Below are 24,552 nucleotides of genomic sequence, written 5' to 3' on the forward strand. Positions count from 1 at the left end.
TTAAGGAGTGTTGGTTTGAACATCGTATTTTTTAATTAATGGTCAAAAATAACTAAAATTCTGCTTACGCAATACTTGAATGGCCCCCTATTGAAATAACGCCTCATTCAATAAATCATAAAAAGTTTAGGTAAGTGGTTTGGCCTATAGCTTCTCAAGCTTGTGGATCAAACAAAGGCTTGCACCTCAAAGGGTTATGTTTTTCGAACGTATATATGTATGTCTATTTCTTTAGTCCTCTTTGTAGCTTAAACAGCTGAACGGATCTTAGCATATGAGGTATCATAAGTTTCACTCTAGTCAACCTATAATTACTTACACATTTAAATGATTTTACTCGTACTATGATGTCTTATGTAATTCAAAATGATTTGAAACCATAAAATGTGAAACACACGAGTACTTCTATAATTAATTCATCGATGAAATGGAACATCTACTAACTAAAAATCGAACTATGAATATAATAATAATAATATAATATTTATATTTAATTATCAATTGTTGGTGAAACCGTAAATTTCTACATTGGTCTTAGTTACTATTAAGAGTCAGACTCGTGTGGCAAAGACTAGGTGCCCGATTAGATAACCTGTGGGTCGGGTCACCAGGTTCGACCCTCAGAGTAAGCTTAGCAAAGTTTACAAAATGTTGAAACACAAAATATACTTATAAAAATGTAATGCGTGTCTTGAAAACACTCGCCGATCAACATTCGTATTTTTCATGAAATATTGATGATGTGAACAAATGTGAACTCGTGGCTTTGAAGTGATATTCGATTTAAGGTTTTTTGGCGATTCTAGAGTAAAACAGGAAAAAACCTTAGCTTACTTAACTAACAAGAGTGAACGTGGGGTGTTAAATAAACATTGTATGGGGACAGTGAAATTCTTAATATTAGCTTTTCTGGCATTAGACTTCCTTTGACGACTCCGGTTGTTAATGCTCTACGTTCTGCACCTATAACACCAATCGATAACGGGTGCAGATATCTTAGACACACGTGGCAGACAATGCGATGGCACATGAATGTGTGGGTGCAAATATGACGATAGAGTCAGTGTGGGCTTAAGAAAAGCCTGCTTGTGGCACTAAGTATACTGCCCTATCAAAATCACTATTGAGTTATTTATGCCATGTGATGCAAAATGTCTTAAGCCACACATAAATAACTGAAAAGTTTTTTTTGAGATAGCGCCCTTTGGCTTAGGAGGGCAGTATACACGGTGTTAAAAAATCCTATAGTACGGTCGGTTCTCTAGCATAAGTATCCACTTTTCTATGTAACTAAGTATGAAAGAAAAAGTGGATACATTAGTTAGGGAACCGACCTTACGATATTTTATTATGAGTGTACACTCCGTTAGCTCTTAAAAAAACCTTCGGATTTTAGAAGCATGCTTCGGGTATAGACGATGACACCCGATCGTGATATGCGGTTCTGTTCTGTTACCAACTTGCAAAACTTTTTAAAAGTTATATAGAATAACCATCAGTACAAAATAAACCTTACTGTAATAATATTACGCTTCTTTATCTTTTTCTGATTTTAACACAATATGACTTTTTGTCATGATCAGCAGCTACAAAATCAGCATTTTCGAATTCTTCCGTCGTTAATTTAAATAGAGAACACCCCGCCGTAACACGCTACTTTTATTTGGAAGTATACAGAGATACTGTATCTACTTCTCTTGGGTATGTCTAATGAATTTTTTGGTCTGCTTTCGTTTAATATCTTTTTAATGTACTTTTCGCTCCCCGTTGCTTCTATAACTCGGTCTTAAGCCTTATAAAAATATTTACGATCACTTTTCTAGAAACTTTCAGCTTCTTTACAAAATATTTATATACATTATAAACAATTTCCCGTGGTTGGCTATTTACAGAAATACCCATGGAAAACAATTTTAGAAAAATAATAAACTAAATAAATAAGTAAGTGGTGGTTTTAACTGCTCCATATAAATCAATGAAAACACAACAAGTGCTCTCTTCGCGTGATGGATTACTACTAAGTCAAAAAGACAATCGTCATTTTCTACTAACGAATCCTTCCGATTTCCCCCGAAACCCGAAGGTACATTAAGATTACTGGTTACCGACACGATATAAGTAAAAAAAAAATATTAGAAAAAAATAATAAGGTTTTTATGGAAGTTGACCCATACCATAGAATAGATAGTACCCATACGAAGTTTTTATCTCCGTACGAAAGGTTCGAATTTCAATATTTTCCCACTTTTATCGTATTAAGTAATCAGCAGCCTCAATGTAGGTAACCGTAAAGGATTCGCTTTGGTCGGTCGGTGCGCGCGTTGTGGTTATACTATTACCTAGGCTACTACTTTTCGACTGCACGTGCGATCATTATCATCCTATCCCCGTCTACCCACTGCTGTCAACATAAATACTGTTGTATAAACTGGCTAATCAAAATGTTTAAATTTCTTATCTTTACTATACATTGTATTCTATCTGATGTACGTATGTCACTTCAATAAACAAAGTCAAATACAACATTCGTTATCAGCACGAAACTCTATATTTAACTGAGTATTACTTATAAAAACTATATATTCTTTATAAAATGAATCTACTAGTTTTTTCCAGTATGTGCGTTTATAAATTATGAAAATCTGTGAAAATTTTCAATGGTTCACGAAGATAATTTTCATACTTCTATTTTGTTGTGACATCAAACAGCTGTGCGTATAAATATGGCAAATAATTCGATTTCTGCATAAACCACTCATAAACAGAGACGGTTATTCCGTATGGAAATTCAAAATGCGTATGTACCTTATGCATGAGAGTTATGGGAGACGATCATCGGATATTCTGATGATAGTAAAATTCTACTAAGGTAAAATCACGTAACGATCAGGAAGGCGTTATCGAAATATGTCTCACTTTAGATGGTATGGCAATAACTCATGTAAGGTCATGCAAAACAGCCAAGGAAGCTTGGGATGCTCTTTCGTCCGCTTACGAGGACAAAGGTTTAGGGCGACGTATAAACCTCGAACGGAAACTGTACAGGTATGTCTTGATGATTTTGATTCCAATATAGAGACGTACATAAATGCTGTCATGTCAACTGTGCAAGATTTAGCCGACATTGGCAAAATTATGGAAGATGCTTCAATAGCTGCGATTCTTCTTGAGTTTAAGTCCTCATATGCACCTTTAGTAATGGCTTTGGAAAATTCCAACATAGACATTACAGTGGATTTATTAAGACCAAATTATTGAATGAATTGAATAAACCAGCTATAGATAACCCAGGTACTGCTCTTCGTACACGATGAACCAGAACAAACCTTCTACATCCAAACCGAAGAAACCTATTGTGTGTTACGACTGCATGGAGCCAGGACATAAGCGTCCAGATTGTCCCCATAAAAGGACAAGAAGAAGAGCCCGTAAATCATCACAAATTCTCTATGTGCACTGAATGTCAATGACGGATTAGAGCGTGATAAATGGTTTATTGATTCTGGAGCTTCAGCACACATGACGTCACGAGGCGGATTGGATGAATAATGTGAGAACTTCGTCTATTGGGGACTGTAACCATTGCAAATGGAGATGTACTGCCCAGTAAAGGCATTGGAGATATTTCTATACCACTTGCGGTCAGAATACTGATATAAAGAAGAATTTCGGACGACTGGAGAGAAGTTTCCAAGTAGGACTACTTGGAACTTTCTCTCCAGTCGCGAAATTCTTCTTTACGCATGTTGTTCGCATTGGCTGCGGAAGAGGAATGAAAATGCACCATTTAGACGTTGTACGGCATTTTAAACGGATTTTTGAGGAAGAAGTATATATGAGTCAGCCGGAAGGATTTATAAAACTGGTCAAGAAGATAAAGTATGTTTACTGAAACGATCGCTTTATGGCCTCAAACAGGCTTCACGAGCATGGTATAAAAAGTGACCGAAATTTTACAATGCATAGGTTTTAAACAAAACTCCTTCGGAACATGTATTTATACCAAAAAGTTTGGTAACGAGTTAATAATACTCGCTTCCATGTCGATGACATTGTCATTTGTACAAAGAAAATAAAACGCTAATACTGTCATATCTGACTTGCGGAATCATTTTAGTTTGAAAGTGATTGGCAAACTTAGTTATTACTTGGGTTTAAATATACATTACAAACCTAATGAGATTAAAATATCTCAAGAAAGTTACATTCGTGATTTGCTAAAAGTTTCACATGATGGACTGTAAGAGCGTTCCTACGCCGTTGGAAACTAAAAAGTTTCTGCCGAGTGAGAAGAATGTAAGTGAATCTTCATTATCCTATCCGTATCAGCAATTGATAGGCTCACTCAATTTTCTGGCCGTTAATACTCGTCCAGACATTGCTTTTGCTACATCATATTTGAGTCAATTCAATACTAAATATGATAAAAGTCATTGGAAGGCGGCAAAACGTGTATTACAATATTTGAAAGGCACTATGGATTTGGGCATTACTAGGAGAAAGACGGGTGATGTCTATTGGCTACGCGGATGCAGATTGGGCCAATTGTCCTATGGATCGTCGTTCATACACCGGATTCTATTTTTCTATGGCCGGGGAGCCATTTCATGGGAAAGTAAGAAGCAAACCACCATTGCCCTGTCGTCCAGCGAAGCGGAATATATGAGTTTGTCCAGTGCGGGTAGAGAGGCTGAATTTCTGAGGCGATTGATGTGTGAACTTACTGGTATGTCAACTGTTATTACTATTTATAATGATTCACAGTCTGCCCAGAAGTTGGCATTGAATCCGGTTCACACAACAGAACCAAGCATATAGACACAAGATTTATTATATACGAGATTTATTATCGAACAATATTGTTAATGTCGTATATATCAATACTTTGGAGATGTGGGCTGAGTACTAACTAAGCCATTGGCTCGTATCAAGCATCAGAATTGTATAAAAGGAATAGGTTTATGTTTATAATTTTGTTTTGATTACGGGGGAGTATGTTGTATAACTGGCTAATCAATGTTTAAATTTCTTATTCTTTACTATACATTGTATTCTATCTGATGTACGTATGTCACTTCAATAACAAAGTCAAATACAACAAATACAATATACTTTAAAACCTTTCGCACTCCACTGAAATTGAACAGTTCAAGCACTCTTGAGAAATTTCACAACCATTCACTAACTCTGCAGACATTGCATTAGTGTATACGCTACTGCCCATATTGGCTTCTCAAACTCAATAAGAGAAGGCAGATGTTACTTGTTTATGTCATAAAGTTGGAGAAACAGATTGGTTTACAAAGCAGGGCTAGATGTAACCTAGCTTGAAATAGCAAAGGTATATCGTCTGAGTTATCTAAATACTGAGGAGGTAGTAATTTGAGTATATTAATGCTATACAACCACTTACGCAAATGTGCAAATATGTATGATNTTCTTCACTTGACCATATCGAAATACAAACTGAAACATAGATGCACAGAAAAAACCAGAAAAATAGACCAGCGCCGGGAATCGAAGTCAGGTCCTCGGCATTCCGTGCCACATGCTATACCGCTACACCACCACTGGACAGGGGTACAGACACGAATTTCTCTTATGCACCACTTATCTCAGCTTGTTTGTTTCTTATTTAGTCACATCTAGCAGCGACACTAGCGACATCTATGCTGCAGCCCTCATCGGAAACGTTCAGGCATTCCATTGGAACTAACCGCCACCCGGACAAGAGATGTCGTTATTAACCCTTTGCCGCCATGGTTGGTTAAAACATGACACAAAAAAAAGTGCCATAGTGGCCATGTCGGCAATCGCATTTCGTGGCGCATATGGAACGATTTTCAGATTTAAAAAATTGGTTGTCTGTGGCCAACCGTGGCGGTTTAAAAAGCTAGGCAATCAAATTAAGATTGGTTTTTGGAACTTTTTGTTTTTTTATTTCAACTCAATATTTTGATTCCAAAAACTAATCTTAATCTTCACTTGACCTCATTTTGACATTAACTTTTGGAGGTAAAAGGTTCCTTGTGCAATAACAATATTTTTCATAGGAATGACATCATCAATATTCAACCAATGTTTATTATTAGTTATCTAGTACTTTCATCCAAATAATAGCAAAAGTGAAACTACCTATGTATAATAAAATTGTTACGAGGAGGTCTTTGATGTCATGTTTGCTGGACTATAAGACATTTTGTAATGTTATGCAATATGATCCAGAATGGACATGGCTTACTATATTCTCGTTTGGAACTATTTTTGTCTAAGGAGGTAAAATATTGCAGTGCCTGAGTCTGAGTAGTGCTCTAATTTTATGTCAATCGGACTTTGATAAAAAATTTAAACTATGCATGTAACCTGCATTAATATCTGCCACATGGGAGCATATAAATATATCTGACATATGCTACTGGCTCTAAGAATAGTCCATATTAGATATTTATCACACTTTGTTGCATTAGATATGCTGATAGCTGGCTGGTGCTTGTACTAATGACATTTTGTATTGTGTGTGGATAAGTACAATATATTATTGTTGCAGAAGCTTGGGCCAAAGAGCAAAAGAAGAAAGACCGTGGTGCTTCGTGAATCCAAGACAATCACAGTCGAGACATATGCCAGTGTGTTGTTAGGCCCCAACCCGGACATAGGCATTCTGCCGACCAGCTTCTCGTGGACTCACCCAAAGAAAGCGTTATTCCTGATGACGATGAAGACCATCAGCTTCTTCTGTGGAACCCGCTGGGTTGAAGTCACTAAGGGTGCTCCATTTGTATATAAAGAAAAGGTGAGTATTGACTTTACGACAAGTACACCATGTGGGTAAGAAAATTATTAACTTCAACTTCAACTTTTTTTGTTTAGTGGCAATCGGTCGCTTTTGGTTAGCGTCCATTACTGCCAATGACACCTGACAGCAGCAAAGTGTATATTGTGTCAGACCGGTTGGATAAGATTTCTAAACGGGGGTTGTGGAAGCGAGTTTGTTGCGTACCTGCAATAGACATACACAAAACATAGGGACAGCACAAAACATAGAAGACAGTACAAAACATTTAGACATTACAGATCGGATCAAAGGGAGCGACAAAAGCGAAAAAGCACCTATAGTTTTATTTTTTCTTTAGTTATATAATTAATTAACATGTTAAGGATTTTCTTGTTGGAGGAGGCATGAAGTAGGAGGGTTTTGAGGTTGGTGGGTTTGGGAATACAGGGGGAAGGATGTTGTAAAGGGGAACAGTTCTCATGGGGCAGTTTAACAGAATGTGGTCGGCGGTACCCTCCTCCAAGCCGCATGGACAGAGGGGGGATTGAACAATACCCCATCTATACAGGCGGGATGGAGCACAAGTATGTCCGATACGTAATCTGCAGATGACAGAGGTTGTCTGTTTGTTCGCTTGACGAAACCGGAAAAACCAAGGCTTAGGGGGGATGTTTGGTTGAATATCCCCGTAATGACGGCCTTTGACCAGTAAGGAGCACTCATAATGACGGAGCCAAAGAGAGGTGAGATCGGATTTGGCAGCAGAGAAGAGGTCATAGAAATAGCAGTGGGAGTGATCCAAGCTGCCGATCTCTATGGCCTCCTTAGCATATGCGTCAGCGACCTCGTTTCCCCGGATCCCAGAATGACTGGGAATCCAGGCCAACGAGATCTCAAGGTTGCGGAGATGGGCTTCGAATAGGGATTGCCTGATGAGTAGCACTAAAGGATAGTTAATTTTGGCAGAGAAAGGATTGGCCGTGATGGATTGTAAACCGCTAAGAGAGTCCGTAAAAATTATCGAGTTGCTAATACCATGAGCATTAATGTATTTAACGGCTTCCAGAATAGCGACTAGCTCACCGGTAAAGACTGACGTGTGAGGTGGGCACTTAAAGCTCAGGATAACTGAATCTTTCGGGATCCAGACTGCCGAACCCACAGCGCCGCCAACCATAAGCCTGGAGGCATCTGTGAATAACAAAGACCAGCCTTGCCAGGAGTTTTCGATGTTGTGTAGAAAAGAACTGTTAGCTCCGGGCTGGTTCTTTGTTATTCCGAAGTTAAGGATGATGTTGGGTTGAAAGATTAGAGCATCGTAACTGTGAGCAAAAAGGGGGAGAAGGGAGCATGTGAAAGAGGGGTCTGGGAGGTTATTGAATTTGCGGAAGCTATTGATAAGACATGGCGGGTTTTTGTTGAACCAGAATCCACTGTCAGTAATTAAATCCGATAGTTCTTGCAGCTTAGGTAAGAGGGGGTGGTCGTCCAGAAGGGAAAGTCTGAGGAAGAAACGATCAGCCAGGTATTGACGTCGGAGGTAAAGGGGGGGGTCAGTTGCTTCTACTTGAAGGGCATTGGTCGGGGAGGATTTCATGGCTCCCAGGATAACCGGAGGGACTGGTACTGGATTTTGTCCAGTTTACCTAAGGCCACCTTGTTACAAGGTTCTAAGATAAAGGAGCCATAATCAAGGACGCTGCGTACTATGGCATTATAGAGGAGTTTCTGGGAATAGGGGTGGGCACCCCACCACACACCCGAAAGACAACGCAGAATGTTGATGTTTGATTGGCACTTTTTAACTGTGGAATCAATATGGGGGCAACCGGAAAGCCGAGAGTCAAGCGTAACGCCTAGAAATTTGACTTGTTTACTGACAGGGATTAGTTGATTATTGAAGGCGACTTCCACAGGGGGGAACGACCTTTTCCTAGTAAAAGGAACCACGCTACATTTGGAAACTGAAAGGGAAAGACCATGGACAGCAAGCCATTCACCCAGGTAGAATAGGGCTTGGTTCAAGTTGCAGGTGGCTACTTCGACGGAATGGGACGATGCGTACAAAGCTATGTCGTCTGCGTATTGCAGTATGTTGCAGAACGGTGAAACAGCCTCGTCAAGGTCGTGGGTGTACAAGCTGTAGAGCAAGGGACTTAATACGGATCCTTGTGGAAGACCTTGCCAGATTAGCCTCGGAGTGGAATGGGAACCATTATGTCTCACCTCGATGGATCGTTCCATTAGGAAGTTGCATATGAAATGCGTCAGCTTCTGCGGCAGACTCAGCTTAGATAGTTTATCTCTGAGTAAGGAGAGTATGACACTATCATACGCGGATGATACGTCCAAGAATACGCCAACAAGGAACTCGTTCCTTGAGAGGGAGATCCTGATGTCAGTTGTTAAAATCGAGAGACTATCCATGGTGCCCATTCCTCTCCGAAAACCAAACTGGCTTTTGGACAGTATTTTATTTGATTCTACGAACCACTCCAGGCGTTTCTTAATCATGTGCTCTAGGATTTTGAGAAGGCAGGATGATAAGGCGATTGGACGGTGGGAGGAAGGAAGGAGGGGATCTTTCCCTTGTTTATGTAGAGGGATGATAATTTGTTTTTTCCAAGCCTCTGGAACGAAACCCAGGTCGAGGAAATGGTTTAAAAGGTCTAGAAAGTATTTTTTGGTAACCTGGCCAGATTTGGCAAGAAAAGCGTACGGGATACTATCTGGACCAGGAGCCGAGTTCTTGAGGTGGTCTAACGATGCCAAAAGTTCTAACCACGAAAACGGTTGGTCGAGATTATTATGAGGGCAATTCAAAGGATAGGGGGAAGGGAGGGAGTTAACATGGGGGACAGTGGGGGGAGACAGGGTGTCTATAAATGCCGTGAGCCAAACTGAGGAGTCGTTACTAGGCGCATCTCGGGCTATGAATGAACCTCTAAAACGTTTTATGGCTTTCCATAGAACAGTTGATGGAGTGCGGGGCGAGATACTTTGGCAGAAGTTTATCCATCCAAATTTCTTTTTTTTTTTGAACAAACGTTTCGCCTGAGCCGCGGTCTTTTTGAATGCGAGAAAGTTATCCAGGGACATGTTTCCACAATACGCTTTCTCGGCCTCGTTCCTTAGGCGAATCATGTCCGTACATTCAGAGTCCCACCAAGGTGGGGAGGACCTAGCCTTATAACGTTTTTTAGGCGGAATATTTTTGTCAGCTGCAACTATGAAGGCCTCGATCAGGTTGTCATGACAAATACAGGCGTTTTCTGGTAAGACAATGGGCATCTTGCTGACTGCTGCATCCAAGTCCGCCGCGAACTGGTCCCAATCAGCCTTGGACAGGTGGTACCTATTAGAATTTGGGGGAGTACTGGGTTGGGAAAAGGATGTAGGGAAGGATATTAAGATTGGAAGGTGATCACTACCGTGGGAATCCTGGAGCACAGACCACGAGAGAAGGGTGCCAAAATGTGGAGAGCACAGGGAAAGATCGACGGCACTAGAGTTCAGGCCTGGTGCCGTTCTGCGCGTCGGAGAACCATCATTGAGTAGGCAGATGTTTTTGTCCTCCATCAGGTCAACGAGATCACAGGCTAAGGCGTCGTAATCGGCGCTTCCCCACATGAGATGATGACAGTTAAAGTCACCTAAAATGAGGAATGGGCCCGGAAGGGCGGAAAATATGTGCTCGAGGTCTGAGATATTAATGGAGAGCGGATCGTAAATATAGATCGAAAGAACGGTAAAGTCCATGATCTTGGCGGCGACTGCATTAATGCCGTAAGGGATAGGGGGAAGAGTTATACGATTATACGTGACAGAAGATTTGATGAGAAGGGCGGCTCCTGCGTAGCCATCATCTCTGTCATGTCGGAGGCACGAGAAGCCAGGCACCCGGAACCGGGCTCCCGGAACCAACCAGGTCTCCGATATGGCAAAGACAGTAGGGTCATACGAGGATACCATTTGCAAAATTTCGTGTTTTTTAGGGCGGAGACTGTGACTGTTCCACTGGATGAGATGGAACATTTACAACTTGGAGAAATTGTGAAAGTTTGTTGGCGACGTTGGGCGGTAGGGGGAAATCATCCATTTTGCTGAACATATTGATCAGCAAGGATAGAAGGACGTCCAGCAGGTTATCGTTGGGGGGGGACTGAAAGGGGGAGGAGGGCGGGGAGCCTGGGGGCCGGAGGGCGGCACCATTCCTCGGAGGAGGGGGGTTGCGGTCTCTAATTAGGGCTTCGTGAGCGGCACGGTCATATCCTTGTGATAGAGGACGATGGGGGGACCTTGGTATGTAGACCGTTTTCCTGTAACTTTGGGATGGACTTTGAGTGTGGGTGGGGAAGGCAGAGTGTTGGGTTTGAGGCATAGGATCAGTTTGGGAATAGGGGGGGCTCTGAGCCGCGTCTGCGTAGGATCTCTTAACAGGGGGGAACCTTTCGCAAGCCTGAGAGTAAGAGATGTTGTCGTCAGACATTGCTGCTTTGATAGCCTGTTGACGAGTGTGTTCTGGACAGGTCTTGTGTGTAGCAAAGTGCCTGCCTGAGCAGAACAGACAAAACGCTAAGTCTTCCTGCACAGTACATGTTTTGCCTGTATGCTCTTGGCCACATTTGAAGCATTTTGGTTTTGATCGACATTGATCCGCTACGTGTCCGAATTTACAGCAGCTGTGGCACTGTATTGTGGGCAAAAGATACTTTTCTACTACTAACGATGTGTAACAGCAGAAAATTCTGGCTGGCAAAACTTGTCCGCTAAAAGTTATCACCACAGTACCTGTAGGGATCCACTCAATGCCGTCGGGTTTGTGTACTTTTCGGTTAAGTCGCCTGGCTTTAAGGATGCCCCCCACAGCCAGAAGGAAGCTCCACATCATTGACAAAAGCATCCAGCGCTAGGTCCGTGGGTACTCCCCTGACAATACCCATGCGTGTGATATTAAATGTAGGGATAGTAGCCTCGAAATTTTTAGATGCGAGTAGTGGGTCCGATAAAAAGGTATTAGCTGCCTCTGCGGAGTTAAACTCTACACTAACACGGTTTCTACCTACTTTTTTGATACCATCTCGCGCTATGTTCTGTATACGCGAGTTTACCATCACTTGTCCAAATTTGATAGGATTTAGGGTAGTACCAGCGGAGGGATCTGATTCTGACTTGGATACATGGACAAGGAAAGGACCTCCGTCGTTTGACGTGTATTTACGTCCATTTTTTAGGTCCGGATGTTCGTAAAGGTGGGCTATGGAGTCGGAAGGAGCCCTGGTCCCCAACTTAGTTGGGGGCTGGGATCCATCCAGCACCGTAGCCCTCCTTTTTGCCCCCAGTAGAGTTATTTCGGCGTCCATCGACACCTCCGATTGGCTGTCTTGCGACAAGTTCATCGGTGCGCCGATGGAAACCGGTTCCCTAACAGAGGTTATGTCTGGAGGTTTGGGGGGATATGCGACATTGCGGGGTTAGCAGCGTACGAGTATTTGTTAAAACACTTACTGAACGACGATACTGGTGGGTCACACAACAAAACACGTAAAAAATAGCACTAGGCCACAAAATTTCGTAGATCCGACACAAACACGTGCTGTCACCAAGGAAGCCAAGTGGTCAGCCTCTAGAAAATTATTAAAAGTGCCATATAAGGTAGGTTATTTTGTCTGTGGTGTGGGGTAATTCAATTTGTCCTAAAATAATAATAAAGTAACTAAAAATTGAATAATTCTTCGCTAACTTTGGTCAATTTCATCAATCAATGTAGTATTTGGCAATTTTTTATTTCATTTATGAATCAAAGCTTGAAAATGCATGTTTTCAAATGGCAAAACAATGTTTAAGCTACCTTTATACTTACAACAGAGTTATAATGGTTTGAAATTAGTGTATTCACTTCACATGCAAGTAGCGCCATACATTTTGCATTTAGATCTTACTTGAAGAATTCTGTTTGTTCTCCAGCGAGCTGAAAGAAGCTCCGGAGGCCAAGACGCTGTGCCTCCTGTCAGTGCCGGGCGCGCTGGGCGCCAGCGACCTGCTGGCCTTCGCGGCCGCCTGCCAGCAGGACATCGCGCACGTCAGGGTGCTCCGGGACGGCTCGCCGGACCATTACATGGCGCTGCTGACGTTAGTGCCTGATACTGTACTTGCATACTCGCCTCGTTCACCCGCAGATACCTGCATTCATTGGCGTATTGGATCAATGAGGGCTATTGCGTGTCGTGAATTCGACACTAGAGGCGCTAGTGTAGCGAGAGACCTCTGAAATGTCAAATGTCACTTTTTGGGTGAGTTACGCGGGTTTAATATATGCGTTACGGGGCAATGAATGTCTGTGTTTTGAGACAGTTTTGACTTTCGAAGACCTTTATCCTCCCTTTTTTCGGAACAAAACGGGATTATGTTAAATTTGTTTTAATGTCCGTAATAACATACTGACCACTATACTTCAGGCGGGACCTTTGCCTACAGTGGCGCCAACTGGAGAGCGCCAAAACGCTAGCACTCATTCCAGGGTAGGCAGCTGGTTGTTTGCGCCTGAGGCAGCACGCCAACCTCCTGCAGTAGGGTAGACAACACTAGTGCTGCTTACCCTCAATGTACGCTATAATAGCCTGTATTCAACCTGCCACAGTGGAGCGTAATAGTACATTGTGTCTTAAGGGCGGTAAATAAGGAATTACGAACGAGCGTCGACTTCGGGCTTTAATGAGTCGATGTTCGTAATTCTAGTACCGCCCGTGCGACATACAATGTTTTTCATCACATTTGCGAGTATAATTTTATATTTCTAAAAGAAAAAATATAATTGTTCCAAATATTGGCGATACCTTAGGCTGCGCTCTTGGCAGCGCCGCCCCCCCCCCTGCCTCAGCATGTGCCTGAGCCGCGTGTGCTTGTGGTCCTGCTGCTGCACCATGCGCAGCAGCGCGCGCGCGCTTCAGTACGGGCACTGACTCATTTACCGACCACGGGTTTCATGACAAGCACATTAAGGTCGAGGGTTTTATTTAGGGGGTTGCAATCAAGGTAGCCTTCATGTTTTGACACTGTTTACGAGCAAGTGTGATGAAAAAAAATATGTTCTGTGCTTATCAGGTTCCGCAGCAACGAGGCTGCGCGCGAGTTCCACAGCGCGTTCGACGGCGTGCCGTACAGCAGTCTGGAGCCCGCGGCGCTGTGTCGCGCGGCGTGGGTGGCGCGCGTGGCGTGCGGCCGCACCGGCGCGCCGCCCCCCGCCCACACAGAGCTGCCCACCTGCCCGTGTGTCTCGGTACGTAGCTAGTAGCTACATGCATGCAGGGAAAACAAACAAAAAATAAGCATTTTATTCAGGATCGAAAAAGGCGAGTGGCGTGGGTTACGATTTGAGTGTAGCGAGCATCGTAAGAAAACGACACGAGTTTTTTTTTACTACAATAACGTTGCGTACAACAGTTTTTCTACGACTAGGTACTTTGAAGCTTAATTTTTTTTCATATGGAAACTGGCAAACGCAAATAGAAGATAACAACAATTAAACGAGTGGAAAATATTGATTAACCTTGATTTTAATTTTACTTGCCAGCTATGCATTATGTTCGAGAAAAAGTAGGTATGTTTGTTGCAGAGCGCATGGACGAGAGCGTGGCGGGCGTGCTGAGCGTGCCAGTGCGCGCACGCGTTCCACGCGGACTGCCTCGTGCGCTGGCGGGACGCCTCCTGCCCGTGTGCCGCTGCGCGCAGACACCCGAGCCGCGCGGACAGGCGCGCTGCGGACAGTGCGCGCTGGAGGGGGCTCCGGCCGGTCAGTAGACAGTGGCTGCCTAGGGTATCAGACTGCCTCGTGCGCTGGCGGGACGCCTCCTGCCCCGTGTGCCGCTGCGCGCAGACACCCGAGCCGCGCGGACAGGCGCGCTGCGGACAGTGCGCGCTGGAGGGGGCTCCGGCCGGTCAGTAGACCAGTGGCCTGCCTAGGGTATCAGACTGCCTCGTGCGCTGGCGGGACGCCTCCTGCCCCGTGTGCCGCTGCGCGCAGACAACCCGAGCGCGCGGACAGGCGCGCTGCGGACAGTGCGCGCTGGAGGGGGCTCCGGCCGGTCAGTAGACCAGTGGCCTGCCTAGGGTATCAGACTATGCCAAGCCGAGAGATATGTTTTAGTATTTTTTATCATTTAGTGTACCTACATCCATCTTGTTACCAAAGCGCACTGAAGGCATGCTATTACTAGATAGAATTTTACAGACATACAAGTGTATGTCCACACAAGGACAATTTCGTCCGTTTCAGAACTCATTCTCTCCCACAGGCACCGCACTTTACATCGCACTAAAACCAGAATACCTAAGTACTTATTTAATTTTTGAAATGATTGCATCAAATCACAACGCTACGCTACGGCACACTGTTCGAAATAACAATCATGAAGTTAGTTAGAAGTTATTCATCTCGCCCGCGCACTCGCGTTCTAAACCAAAGGCAACAAACTTCACACCGTAAGCCAGAATCAAAATTGCAAAGATATTGGCAAAACCGGGGGGGCCGGCCGGTCAGTATGTGGGGGCGGACAGGCGCGCTGGAGGGGGAGGCGGCCGGTCAGTATGTGGGGGCGGACAGGTGCGCTGGAGGGGGGGGGGGCGGTCAGTATGTGAAAAAAGCCTCCATGATGTTGATTATTCAAACTTCAAAGAACGAATGAAAGTCAATAAATAATAACTCGGTATTTAAATACTACCTACATTATTGTAATTAAATAATTCCACATACCCAGTGTTATATGTAACAATTAGCAAGGGTGTATAATCATTTACATGCTTTTGCGGTATCACAAGTAATAGTTAATGTTTTTTATGTTTTTCAATAAAAAGACTCGTCAAGTTTGTTTACCCTTTTTCTAATGCTAAAAAAATGATGTATAGTATAGGGTCAATTAGGGTCTGCCCGCATTTGAGACTCGCGAGTCTTGACGTAATGTATTAATGTGTTGTGCAGAAGAAGGCGACGAGTCCAGCCGCGACCACAGCGGACTGGCCGAGGGCCAGGACGCGGAGGGCGGCTCGCTGTGGATCTGCCTCATCTGCGGAAACGTCGGCTGCGGCAGGTATACTAAAACACGACACGCAGGTGACAGGTGGGACTCTCCACTCCCGGAGATGGACACAACTCCATACCCACCTATAGCCAACTTCTTTACTTTTAATGTATCATACTAACACTAGATCATAGGACATTGTAATTTATTAAGCCAATATGGATTTTTATGTGACTTAAAAAAAGTACTGAATTAAACTGAACTGTACTTACAGTTCAGTTCCACTTGGAAACCAATCCACTTGGATTGGTTTTACAAGTTTAGTTTGCATACCTACTTTGTAAATAATCTCGTATCAGTACGTAAACACAATTGACCCTTGAAAAAATGATAATTAATTTCACTCGGAAAAATTATGGTTTTAAGCACTTAAGACCTTTTTTAAAAGTAGTGACTAATGGTTCTTTTACAAGTATTTTTTATTCTGCCAGCGCTTTCAGAAATACTGTCATCCATTGCCAAGAAAAATGCACTGCAAGAAACAGCAGAAAGTTATTAAAATTAACGCATAATAATATATCTATTTGTTTCAAAACTCGCGACTTCATATGACAAAAAATCAATAACATCAATACCTACATCTAAGCTACGCATTATTGCATTCTGATTTTTTGAACTTTTCAGTACAGGCCAAAACCGACCAAACCTCAGAATTTGAGGGCACCCTGTATAGTTTAGATTTAGATAAGTAAGTAGTTTTTAGTTGACTATTTAGGTATTGAGTTAGCGCGATTTGACAGGTACGCGAATGGGCACGCGGCCAAACACTTCCTGGCGTCCAACCACACGTTCGCGCTGCAGCTGGGCTCCAACAGAGTGTGGGATTACGCAGGTATGCTTCCCGCTCTCACGCGCTCCAACAGAGTGTGGGATTACGCAGGTATGCTTCCCGCTCTCACGCGCTCCAACAGAGTGTGGGACTACAGAGGTATGCTTCCCGCTCTCACGCGCTCCAACAGAGTGTGGGATTACGCAGGTATGCTTCCCGTTCTCACGCGCTCCAACAGAGTGTGGACTACGTAGGTATGCTTCCCGCTCTCACGCGCTCCAACGAGAGTGGGACTACGTAGGTATGCTTCCCGCTCTCACGCGCTCCAACAGAGTGTGGGACTACGCAGGTATGCTTCCCGCTCTCACGCGCTCCAACAGAGTGTGGGACTACGCAGGTATGCTTCCCGCTCTCACGCGCTCCAACAGAGTGTGGGACTACGCAGGTATGCTTCCCGCTCTCACGCGCTCCAACGGAGTGTGGGACTACGCAGGTATGCTTCCCGCTCTCACACCCTACCTAGGATATCATTACTGTCGAGGTTCTACTATGGAAAAACACCAACAGTATGTACATACCTACTTATACACGAGTCCAGAATTAGGCGAACCAACTTGACAGTTAATTACACACAAATGTTGCCACAGTTACACCAGTGCTGTAATATCGATATTACAAAAAAAACTTAAAGGCTGACACGGAATATAAAAAACCTGACGCGAGGGCAGCACTTCTACGTTTTTTATTGCAACATTCTTTACACTTACTATACAATACCTACCAGTCATATTGACAATGGTGTCGGTGATGTTATTTAAATGAATATTTTGTAATCCCTCTGACTTTTTACATTTTTCTATGACAAAATACTTTTATACATTGTGAATTAGTTTCCTTCCAAGGCTATGGATAATCTTCGGCATTTTAACGCACAAAAACACAAAATAGCACTTTAAAATACCATGCGCAAACAACGTTAAACTTTGACAGCAATAGACAGATGACATTTGAATTTAGTGTTACCAGTGCAAGAAATTAGTTCTATTGGTTTTCCGCAATATGGCGAGTTTTTTTATAATTCTGGTCAGCCTATCGATATTAATATTAAATCGATGTTAGAAAGAAACTCAATACGAAATAATAATAAAGAAATCATTTCTTTCAAAGATTTCGAAAAAAATTAACATCGGGAAGGACGCCATCCTCCATTTTGTTTTATTGTCATTTCATATAGGTATGTCATTCGACTTATCTGCCATCGGTTTGCTTGGAACTATTTTCGATTTTCTGAAATTTTCGTTATATATGAAAATAAAGTCCAAAAAAATATTTTGTAAGTATCGAAATAGTCTGGTAACATTTTTCAGTTGTCAATCTAGTTTGCCTAATATTTTGGACTCTAGTATAATTAGATAATGAGCGAGGGGAAGGCTGGTTAGATCATTTTCGTTATTTAACTACCTGTAGCGTAATTTCAATTCGCGGGTTTACCGAAATACTTTTTTTCTCACATAGTTTTTTGCTGAAGCTAACTTTCACAATCGTGTTTTTTTCCAAATTTTTATCGACGATGAAACAGTGTCGACGGACACCGCTACGGCTTACTTCTGTGTGCTTTTAGCCCCTTGGGTCGATGCATACTTCATAATCATCAGTCGGAGAACGTCTACTGCTCAACAAAGACCTCCCCCTTACAACGCCACAATCCACGACAAGTCGCCACTTGCGTCCACCGGTTTCCCACAATTCTCACACCATCAGTCCACCTAAGGGGATGCCAACTTAACTTTACCTATACCTTCTTCTTCTTCTTCGTCGTTTCACTCTTGACAGAGTGGTCGTGGTCATCATTTTCTAGGGCTGGTAGCAAGCTTAACAATACGCCTCAATTCCTCCCTGACAGCCGCCTTCCTTATGCTTGCGTGTAGTGGTCCTTCTATTGCTGCTTTGACCTGGTCTGTCCATCTCATAGGCGATCTACCTCGTGGCCTAGTGCCTTCGACTTTCCCCTGGATCACAAGTCGCTCCATAGCTGCGTCTCCTTTACGACATATGTGTCCGAAAAAAGTAAGGATGCGAGACTGCACTATGGACGATAGACGCTGTTTAATGCCGAGTTCTTGGAGTATGGACTCATTGGTACGGAATTCAGTCCATGAAACTCCCAGCATTCTCCTCCAGCACCACATTTCTAGAGCGTCTATCTTCCTTCGCTCCACCTCACGCAGCGTTCATGTTTCTTCGGCGTAGAGAAATATGGGGAACACGAGCGCTCGAACAAGTCGGATTTTTGTTGACCTATAAATGTTGCGGCTTCTCCATATTTTCCTCAACCTGTCCATTGCAGACCTAGCAATCGCCATACGTCTCTTCACCTCGTCGACGCATCCACCGCTATTCGTGATTAAGGCTCCCAGATAAATGTACGATTGAACCTATACTTAGTTTTACCTATACCTACCTACATATATTTCTGAGTCAATTATAACCTATGGAAAACCCCCGACATTGTCACTTCAAAGTTCAATATCTCAAAAACGGCTGAACCGATTATTAATATCTAAGAACCAGTGCTAGAAAACCAGCTTTCAATGAATAAAAAAACATTCAAATCGGTTCATCCGTTTAAGATCTACGGTGCCACAGACAGACACATAGCGGTCAAACTTGTAACATTCCTCTTTTTGTGTTGGGGGTTAAAAGTTGGGATAAAACGCGATTGTGAAAATAAGCGTCGGTTAAAAATGTTATTGGGAAAAAAGGGGATGGAAATTTTGCTAAGGAAATAAATAACGATTTTGGTAAATCGATCTACTCGTAACGAGGCACTGAACAATGTTTGCAGGCGACAACTTCGTCCACCGGCTGGTCCAGAACAAGGCTGACGGCAAGCTGGTGGCGGCGGAGGGGGCGGGGGGGGAGGCCTGCGGGGGGGACAAGCTGGACTCCGCGCAGCTCGAGTTCACGCACATCCTCACGCAGCAGCTCGACACCCAGCGGCAGTACTACGACGCGCGCATCCTCGAGTGAGTGCCGTGCCGTGCCGCGCCGTGCCGTGCCGCACGAACGGCCTGCTTCTGGCTAAAAACCCAGCCGAGTTTGAAAAGAGTTACGACAATGGACTTTATGTACAACCCATGTAAATTCAAATGTAATTAACCCGCACGATCGTAACGGCTGGGTTCGAAAGGGCTAACTCGTGGATCCGAGACGCGGAGCTGCATTTCTGTCTGTGGGGGAGGGGTTATAATAGACATCTCTCCAGGCAGGTGTTATGCTTGGGGACCGAAGTCCAACGGAAGAGCGACGTAATCGGTCGGAGTTTGAATGGGTTAGATGATGACGTTCTTTAGTCTAAAGGTCACAACTCATTACAGCCACCCGGCACCCTACCAGCACCGCCTCGCCTCGAGCGCTTAGTATTCTTCATATGGATTTGTATGGGTATGCGCTCACTACATCAACTCTCTAGAGTCACCGGATCGCCTCACTCGCGAAGTTGCCATGCGCGGACGGCGAGAGGACCACTCGGTGATAGCTCTCTGCTCGTGCTTGCCTCGCGTGAACCACGCGCGGTCGGCGCGGCGCTCCTGCTGCTGCCGGCGGAGCTGGTCGGGTGCCGGGGCCGGGGGGTGGCTAATGAGCTGTGACCTTAAGTCTGTTCTGTTATTTTTAGTTCGTTGGGCTATGATAATTTTGTTGTTGTCCTAAGAATGGAAGCGGTCCACCACGAGGAATGCGTGGAACTGCGGGCGCGGCTGGGCGCGGCCGAGGGCGTGGCGGCGGCGCGGGCGCAGCAGCTGGCCGCGCTCACGAGGGACAACAAGGGGCTGGAGCGACGGGTGCACCACCTGGCCGCCAAGTGAGACACCTAGCACTGGGGCATCGGGCCGGCCTGCTCGCGCGCTGGGCGCGGCCGAGGGCGTGGCGGCGGCGCGGGCGCAGCAGCTGGCCGCGCTCACGAGGGACAACAAGGGGCTGGAGCGACGGGTGCACCACCTGGCCGCCAAGTGAGACACCTAGCACTGGGGCATCGTGCCGTCCTGCTCGCGCGCTGGGCGCGGCCGAGGGCGTGGCGGCGGCGCGGGCGCAGCAGCTGGCCGCGCTCACGAGGGACAACAAGGGGCTGGAGCGACGGGTGCACCACCTGGCCGCCAAGTGAGACACCTAGCACTGGGGCATCGTGCCGTCCTGCTCGCGCGCTGGGCGCGGCCGAGGGCGTGGCGGAGGCAGTAGCCCTTCAGTACCACACAAGAAGCAGCATCGGGCTGTCTCGAACCATAGATTTTGGCGTTCTCTTAGTATTGACGCCCAGGGCAGGTGCTTCGGTTAGCCTTACATTACTTACATGCGTTCTGGCCTAGACAATAATGTAGTATTTATCGTCTGTTCGCAGAGTATCGTCCCTGCAGAGTTCTCTGGCGGAGGAGCGGTCGCTGGCCGCAGCCCTAGCCAGCAAGCAGGCCGGCTGGCAGGAACAGGCTGAGAAGCGGGAGCAGGAGTTTAACACACAGGTACGCTATTACTACTGTACAGTGGGGGTAGGAATACCTTCGTCAGTTATTAAATTGATTCCTTTACAGTCGTAGACTCTTAGTACGTTTTGAAACCAAAGTACTAAGTAGACAAGTGCATAGCAAATTATACTTACTTAACATGATAACAAGGGTCAAAATAGTATACACCTCTAACATATATCTAGTTTCATATCAATACAAAACCTTTTTAATAAACAACTTCGTAAAAGTTTCAATCAAATAATGTTCTATTTAATTGTCAGTGTTTGTCAGTGCCAGTGTAGTGGTAGGGTTGCTATGGTCACCGGATTATGTTTAGCAGGTTGACAGGTTGACGCAGTATGTCCTACTCAATCGGTAAAGCAGATCGCTCATACTGAGCAAAGGAAAATAGATCTTAGGGTGACGAACCTTTTTTACTAAAAATGGGATATTTTGTATGTTGAGCAGGCCATGTGCCGCTGTGTGTTCAGCGGTTGATTGAACAGAAAATTAGCCGCAGGAATGAGGGCTATCGCGTATGAATTCGCCACTAGAGGCGCTAGTGTAGCGTGAGGTCTCCGAAATGTCAAATCATATATGATTTTAATCTAAACTTTGTTTTCACGCCCGTAATAACAGACTTTGAAAGCCATACTTAAAAACTTCACGCAACAGTGTGCCATCTAGTGAGACAAAAAACGATAGCCCTCATTACCTAATTCTCTTGGGAATGTAATCTAACAAACCTCCCCCAACTGTCAAATCAAAACTTAATAAAAAAAAAACCTTTTCTGAAAAGTTTTTCAAAATGTAGTGACACTTTTTTTAATTAGCCTAACCGAACCTACTATGTATACCTATGTATACTTAGACTAATTACGCGTGAGCAACTCAGTCTTTCGCTAATAGAGGCCACGCAAAATCCTTAAATTAGGATTAAGAACTCTCTAATGATTGTAAAATGATTTTTGTTCTTTTGCTTGAAATAAACAGCTTAAATTTTAATTTTTTTTTTTTTTTTTTTAACCATTTTTTTATTCGACTGAATGGCAAACGAGCAAGGTGGGTCTCCTGATGGTAAGAGATCACCACGCCCATAAACATCTGCAACACCAGGGGTATTGCAGATGCTTTGCCAACCTAGAGGCCTAAGATGGGATACCTAAAGTACTAGTAATTTTGCCGGCTGTCTTACTCTCCACGCCGAAACGCAACAGCGAAAGCACTGCTGCTTCACGGCAGGATTAGCGAGCAATATGGTGGTAGCAATCCGGGCGGACCTTGCACAAAGTCCTACCACCTGCATTTGCTGAACTATGCTAGATTAATCAAGAAATACCTTCTATTCTAATATTGAAGACTCGCAGCCCGTGTGGTGCCATAAGTCATTGGTAGGCTACGGCCGGATCTTAATCTTCATTTGTACTCATTGCCTAAAAATATTTTTCACTTCTTATGCTCGTAAACTTCGTGTTTATGATCTAGAACGTCTCGGGTAAAATGGCTCGTTTTATGCCCCCGTTGTAGTACAATCTCCTAATTTCTTACAGGTGTCAGAGCTGAAGGAGCAGCTCCGCGACGTGATGTTCTTCGTGGAAGCGCGCGGGCAGCTGGAGCGCACCGACGGCGCCAGCGCAGAGGAGATCGCCGGCGCCAGCGTCAGCGTCGCGCCCGCCAAGCCGCGCCGCAAGCGCCGGTAGCTGCCCGCTCACAACACTTAGCGCCATCTAGCGGTGAATGGAACAACTAACAAGCGTGTGACAGCCAGCGCCATCTAGTTGAGAATAACTGAGAGAACGAGTGCGTTACGCGCTGCACGGGACGGAATCCCACTGTAAAGTTCTGCACTTCTTTTATTTGGTCTAAATGTGACATAAATAATAAAGTTGTAATATAAATAATGGTGTCATATTACGTCGCTGGGTTGCATATTGCATAGCAACATTTTATCGCGACGGGAATATTTTCATAGTTACCCATTTTTTTATACTTTTACCTTATTTTAATTGCACTTATTTGTTTAGAAAATAAAACAAACATCTTAAAAAATATTTTTTTCTTAGCCCGTTAAAGTGTCCCACTGCTTGGCTAAGGCCTCCCCTTTTTTTAAATGTTATGTAAAATAATTTAAGGAAATTAGATTACCACGTCTCAGTCTGCCGCAATCTTATGATTTTGAAACCCAAAAGTTGCGGTAGAAAATTTTAATTAATGTCGCATTTCGATTAAGAATAGATAAGTGTACTTAGACTTTTATAGTAGGATCTTTGGCTATCATATTATTATCACACTATGTTCCAATTCCAATACCAAACGTAGCTCTGCAACGACTCAGCGCCATCTAATTGTAAACAACAGAATTGACATGATTCCCGATTGTGTTGCCACAAATGAAATCACTGTGACAGTCAGTGTTATAATGCGACTAATTTGCTATGTAAATAAATTAATGCATAAAAAATCTCGTTTTACATTTCTGCATAAAATTAAAATAAGAAGATACATTGTTTTCTATAGATATTTTGGTTGTACTTTTTTGTGTTAATATAGGATGCTTTTTCATAAGTAGAAAATAGGTTTAAAGAATAAATTATGTAAAATATTCCGGAGTTAATTTATGGTCGATGTTAAGAATAAAAATATACCAAACAGTATTTTGTGCGATTCATTGAAAATGGTTACCTCTCTTAACCTCCTTTCCGTTAGTTAATACATTTGTAACTAAAGTTATCATCATCATCATCGTCAGTGGAAACAACTGGACATAGGTTTCCCCGAAATGATCAAAATCAAAACCAAACCCCCACAATGATCGGTCCTAAGCTCTTGCGCATCCCGCATCCATCGAACACCTTCGACCTTTGACCAGGTTGTGGAGGACTTTCACGGTTAACCCATGTTTTCAAAATAAGGCTGTGAATTTACCAGCGATGTTGGAAGAAGTGGAACGGTGTGTAAGTACAGATGCACGAGTAGTACCTATTATTATTATTTCATTGTCTCAGTCTCGCTCGCGATGCTTTCCTCAAGAATAAGGACGTCAGCTGGTTTAGTTTTTAAATATGTTGTATTAGGGTAGGGTAGTAAGTTGTATGGGCAACACACGACCAGTTTTAAATAAATGTCCAGCAATCGTCACTAGGTACTTTGAAAAAATCTCGTATCTGAACAAGAATTGAACCTTGATGTTATGTTCATAAGTTCACTCAGAAAAACTATCTTTTTGAGGTACGAGTCTTTTTAAAGTAGTGACGAAATCATTAACATGCCGTGTTATGATCGTTCGACGTAAAACTAAATTAAGTAGGTAAATTTAATTATAATTATTAAATATTTATGATTTTAACAAAACATTTACAGATGAAGAGGGTTGTATGGATATTATTTCCTTTGCTTATCCCTGAGGGGATACTGATTAAAAAACCAGCAGTC

The 24,552-nt window shown here is 43.7% G+C and overlaps 1 protein-coding gene across 1 annotated transcript in view; it reads left to right on the forward strand.

The window, feature by feature from the left end:
- LOC141431446 (BRCA1-associated protein-like) overlaps positions 1-23,774 on the forward strand; it is a 26,025-nt gene extending 2,251 nt beyond the window's left edge. The window contains 11 exon segments of the mRNA XM_074092629.1: positions 12,743-12,907; positions 13,880-14,054; positions 14,393-14,428; positions 14,430-14,457; positions 14,599-14,712; positions 15,753-15,861; positions 16,593-16,684; positions 19,467-19,647; positions 20,334-20,483; positions 21,018-21,135; positions 22,671-23,774. Of these exon segments, the coding sequence (XP_073948730.1) occupies positions 12,743-12,907; positions 13,880-14,054; positions 14,393-14,428; positions 14,430-14,457; positions 14,599-14,712; positions 15,753-15,861; positions 16,593-16,684; positions 19,467-19,647; positions 20,334-20,483; positions 21,018-21,135; positions 22,671-22,820 (1,318 nt within the window). The 3' untranslated portion in view covers positions 22,821-23,774.
- The last annotated feature ends 778 nt before the right edge of the window (positions 23,775-24,552 follow it).

The sequence above is a fragment of the Choristoneura fumiferana genome, chromosome 9 (assembly GCF_025370935.1).
Source record: "Choristoneura fumiferana chromosome 9, NRCan_CFum_1, whole genome shotgun sequence".
NCBI classification, from domain to species: domain Eukaryota; kingdom Metazoa; phylum Arthropoda; class Insecta; order Lepidoptera; family Tortricidae; genus Choristoneura; species Choristoneura fumiferana.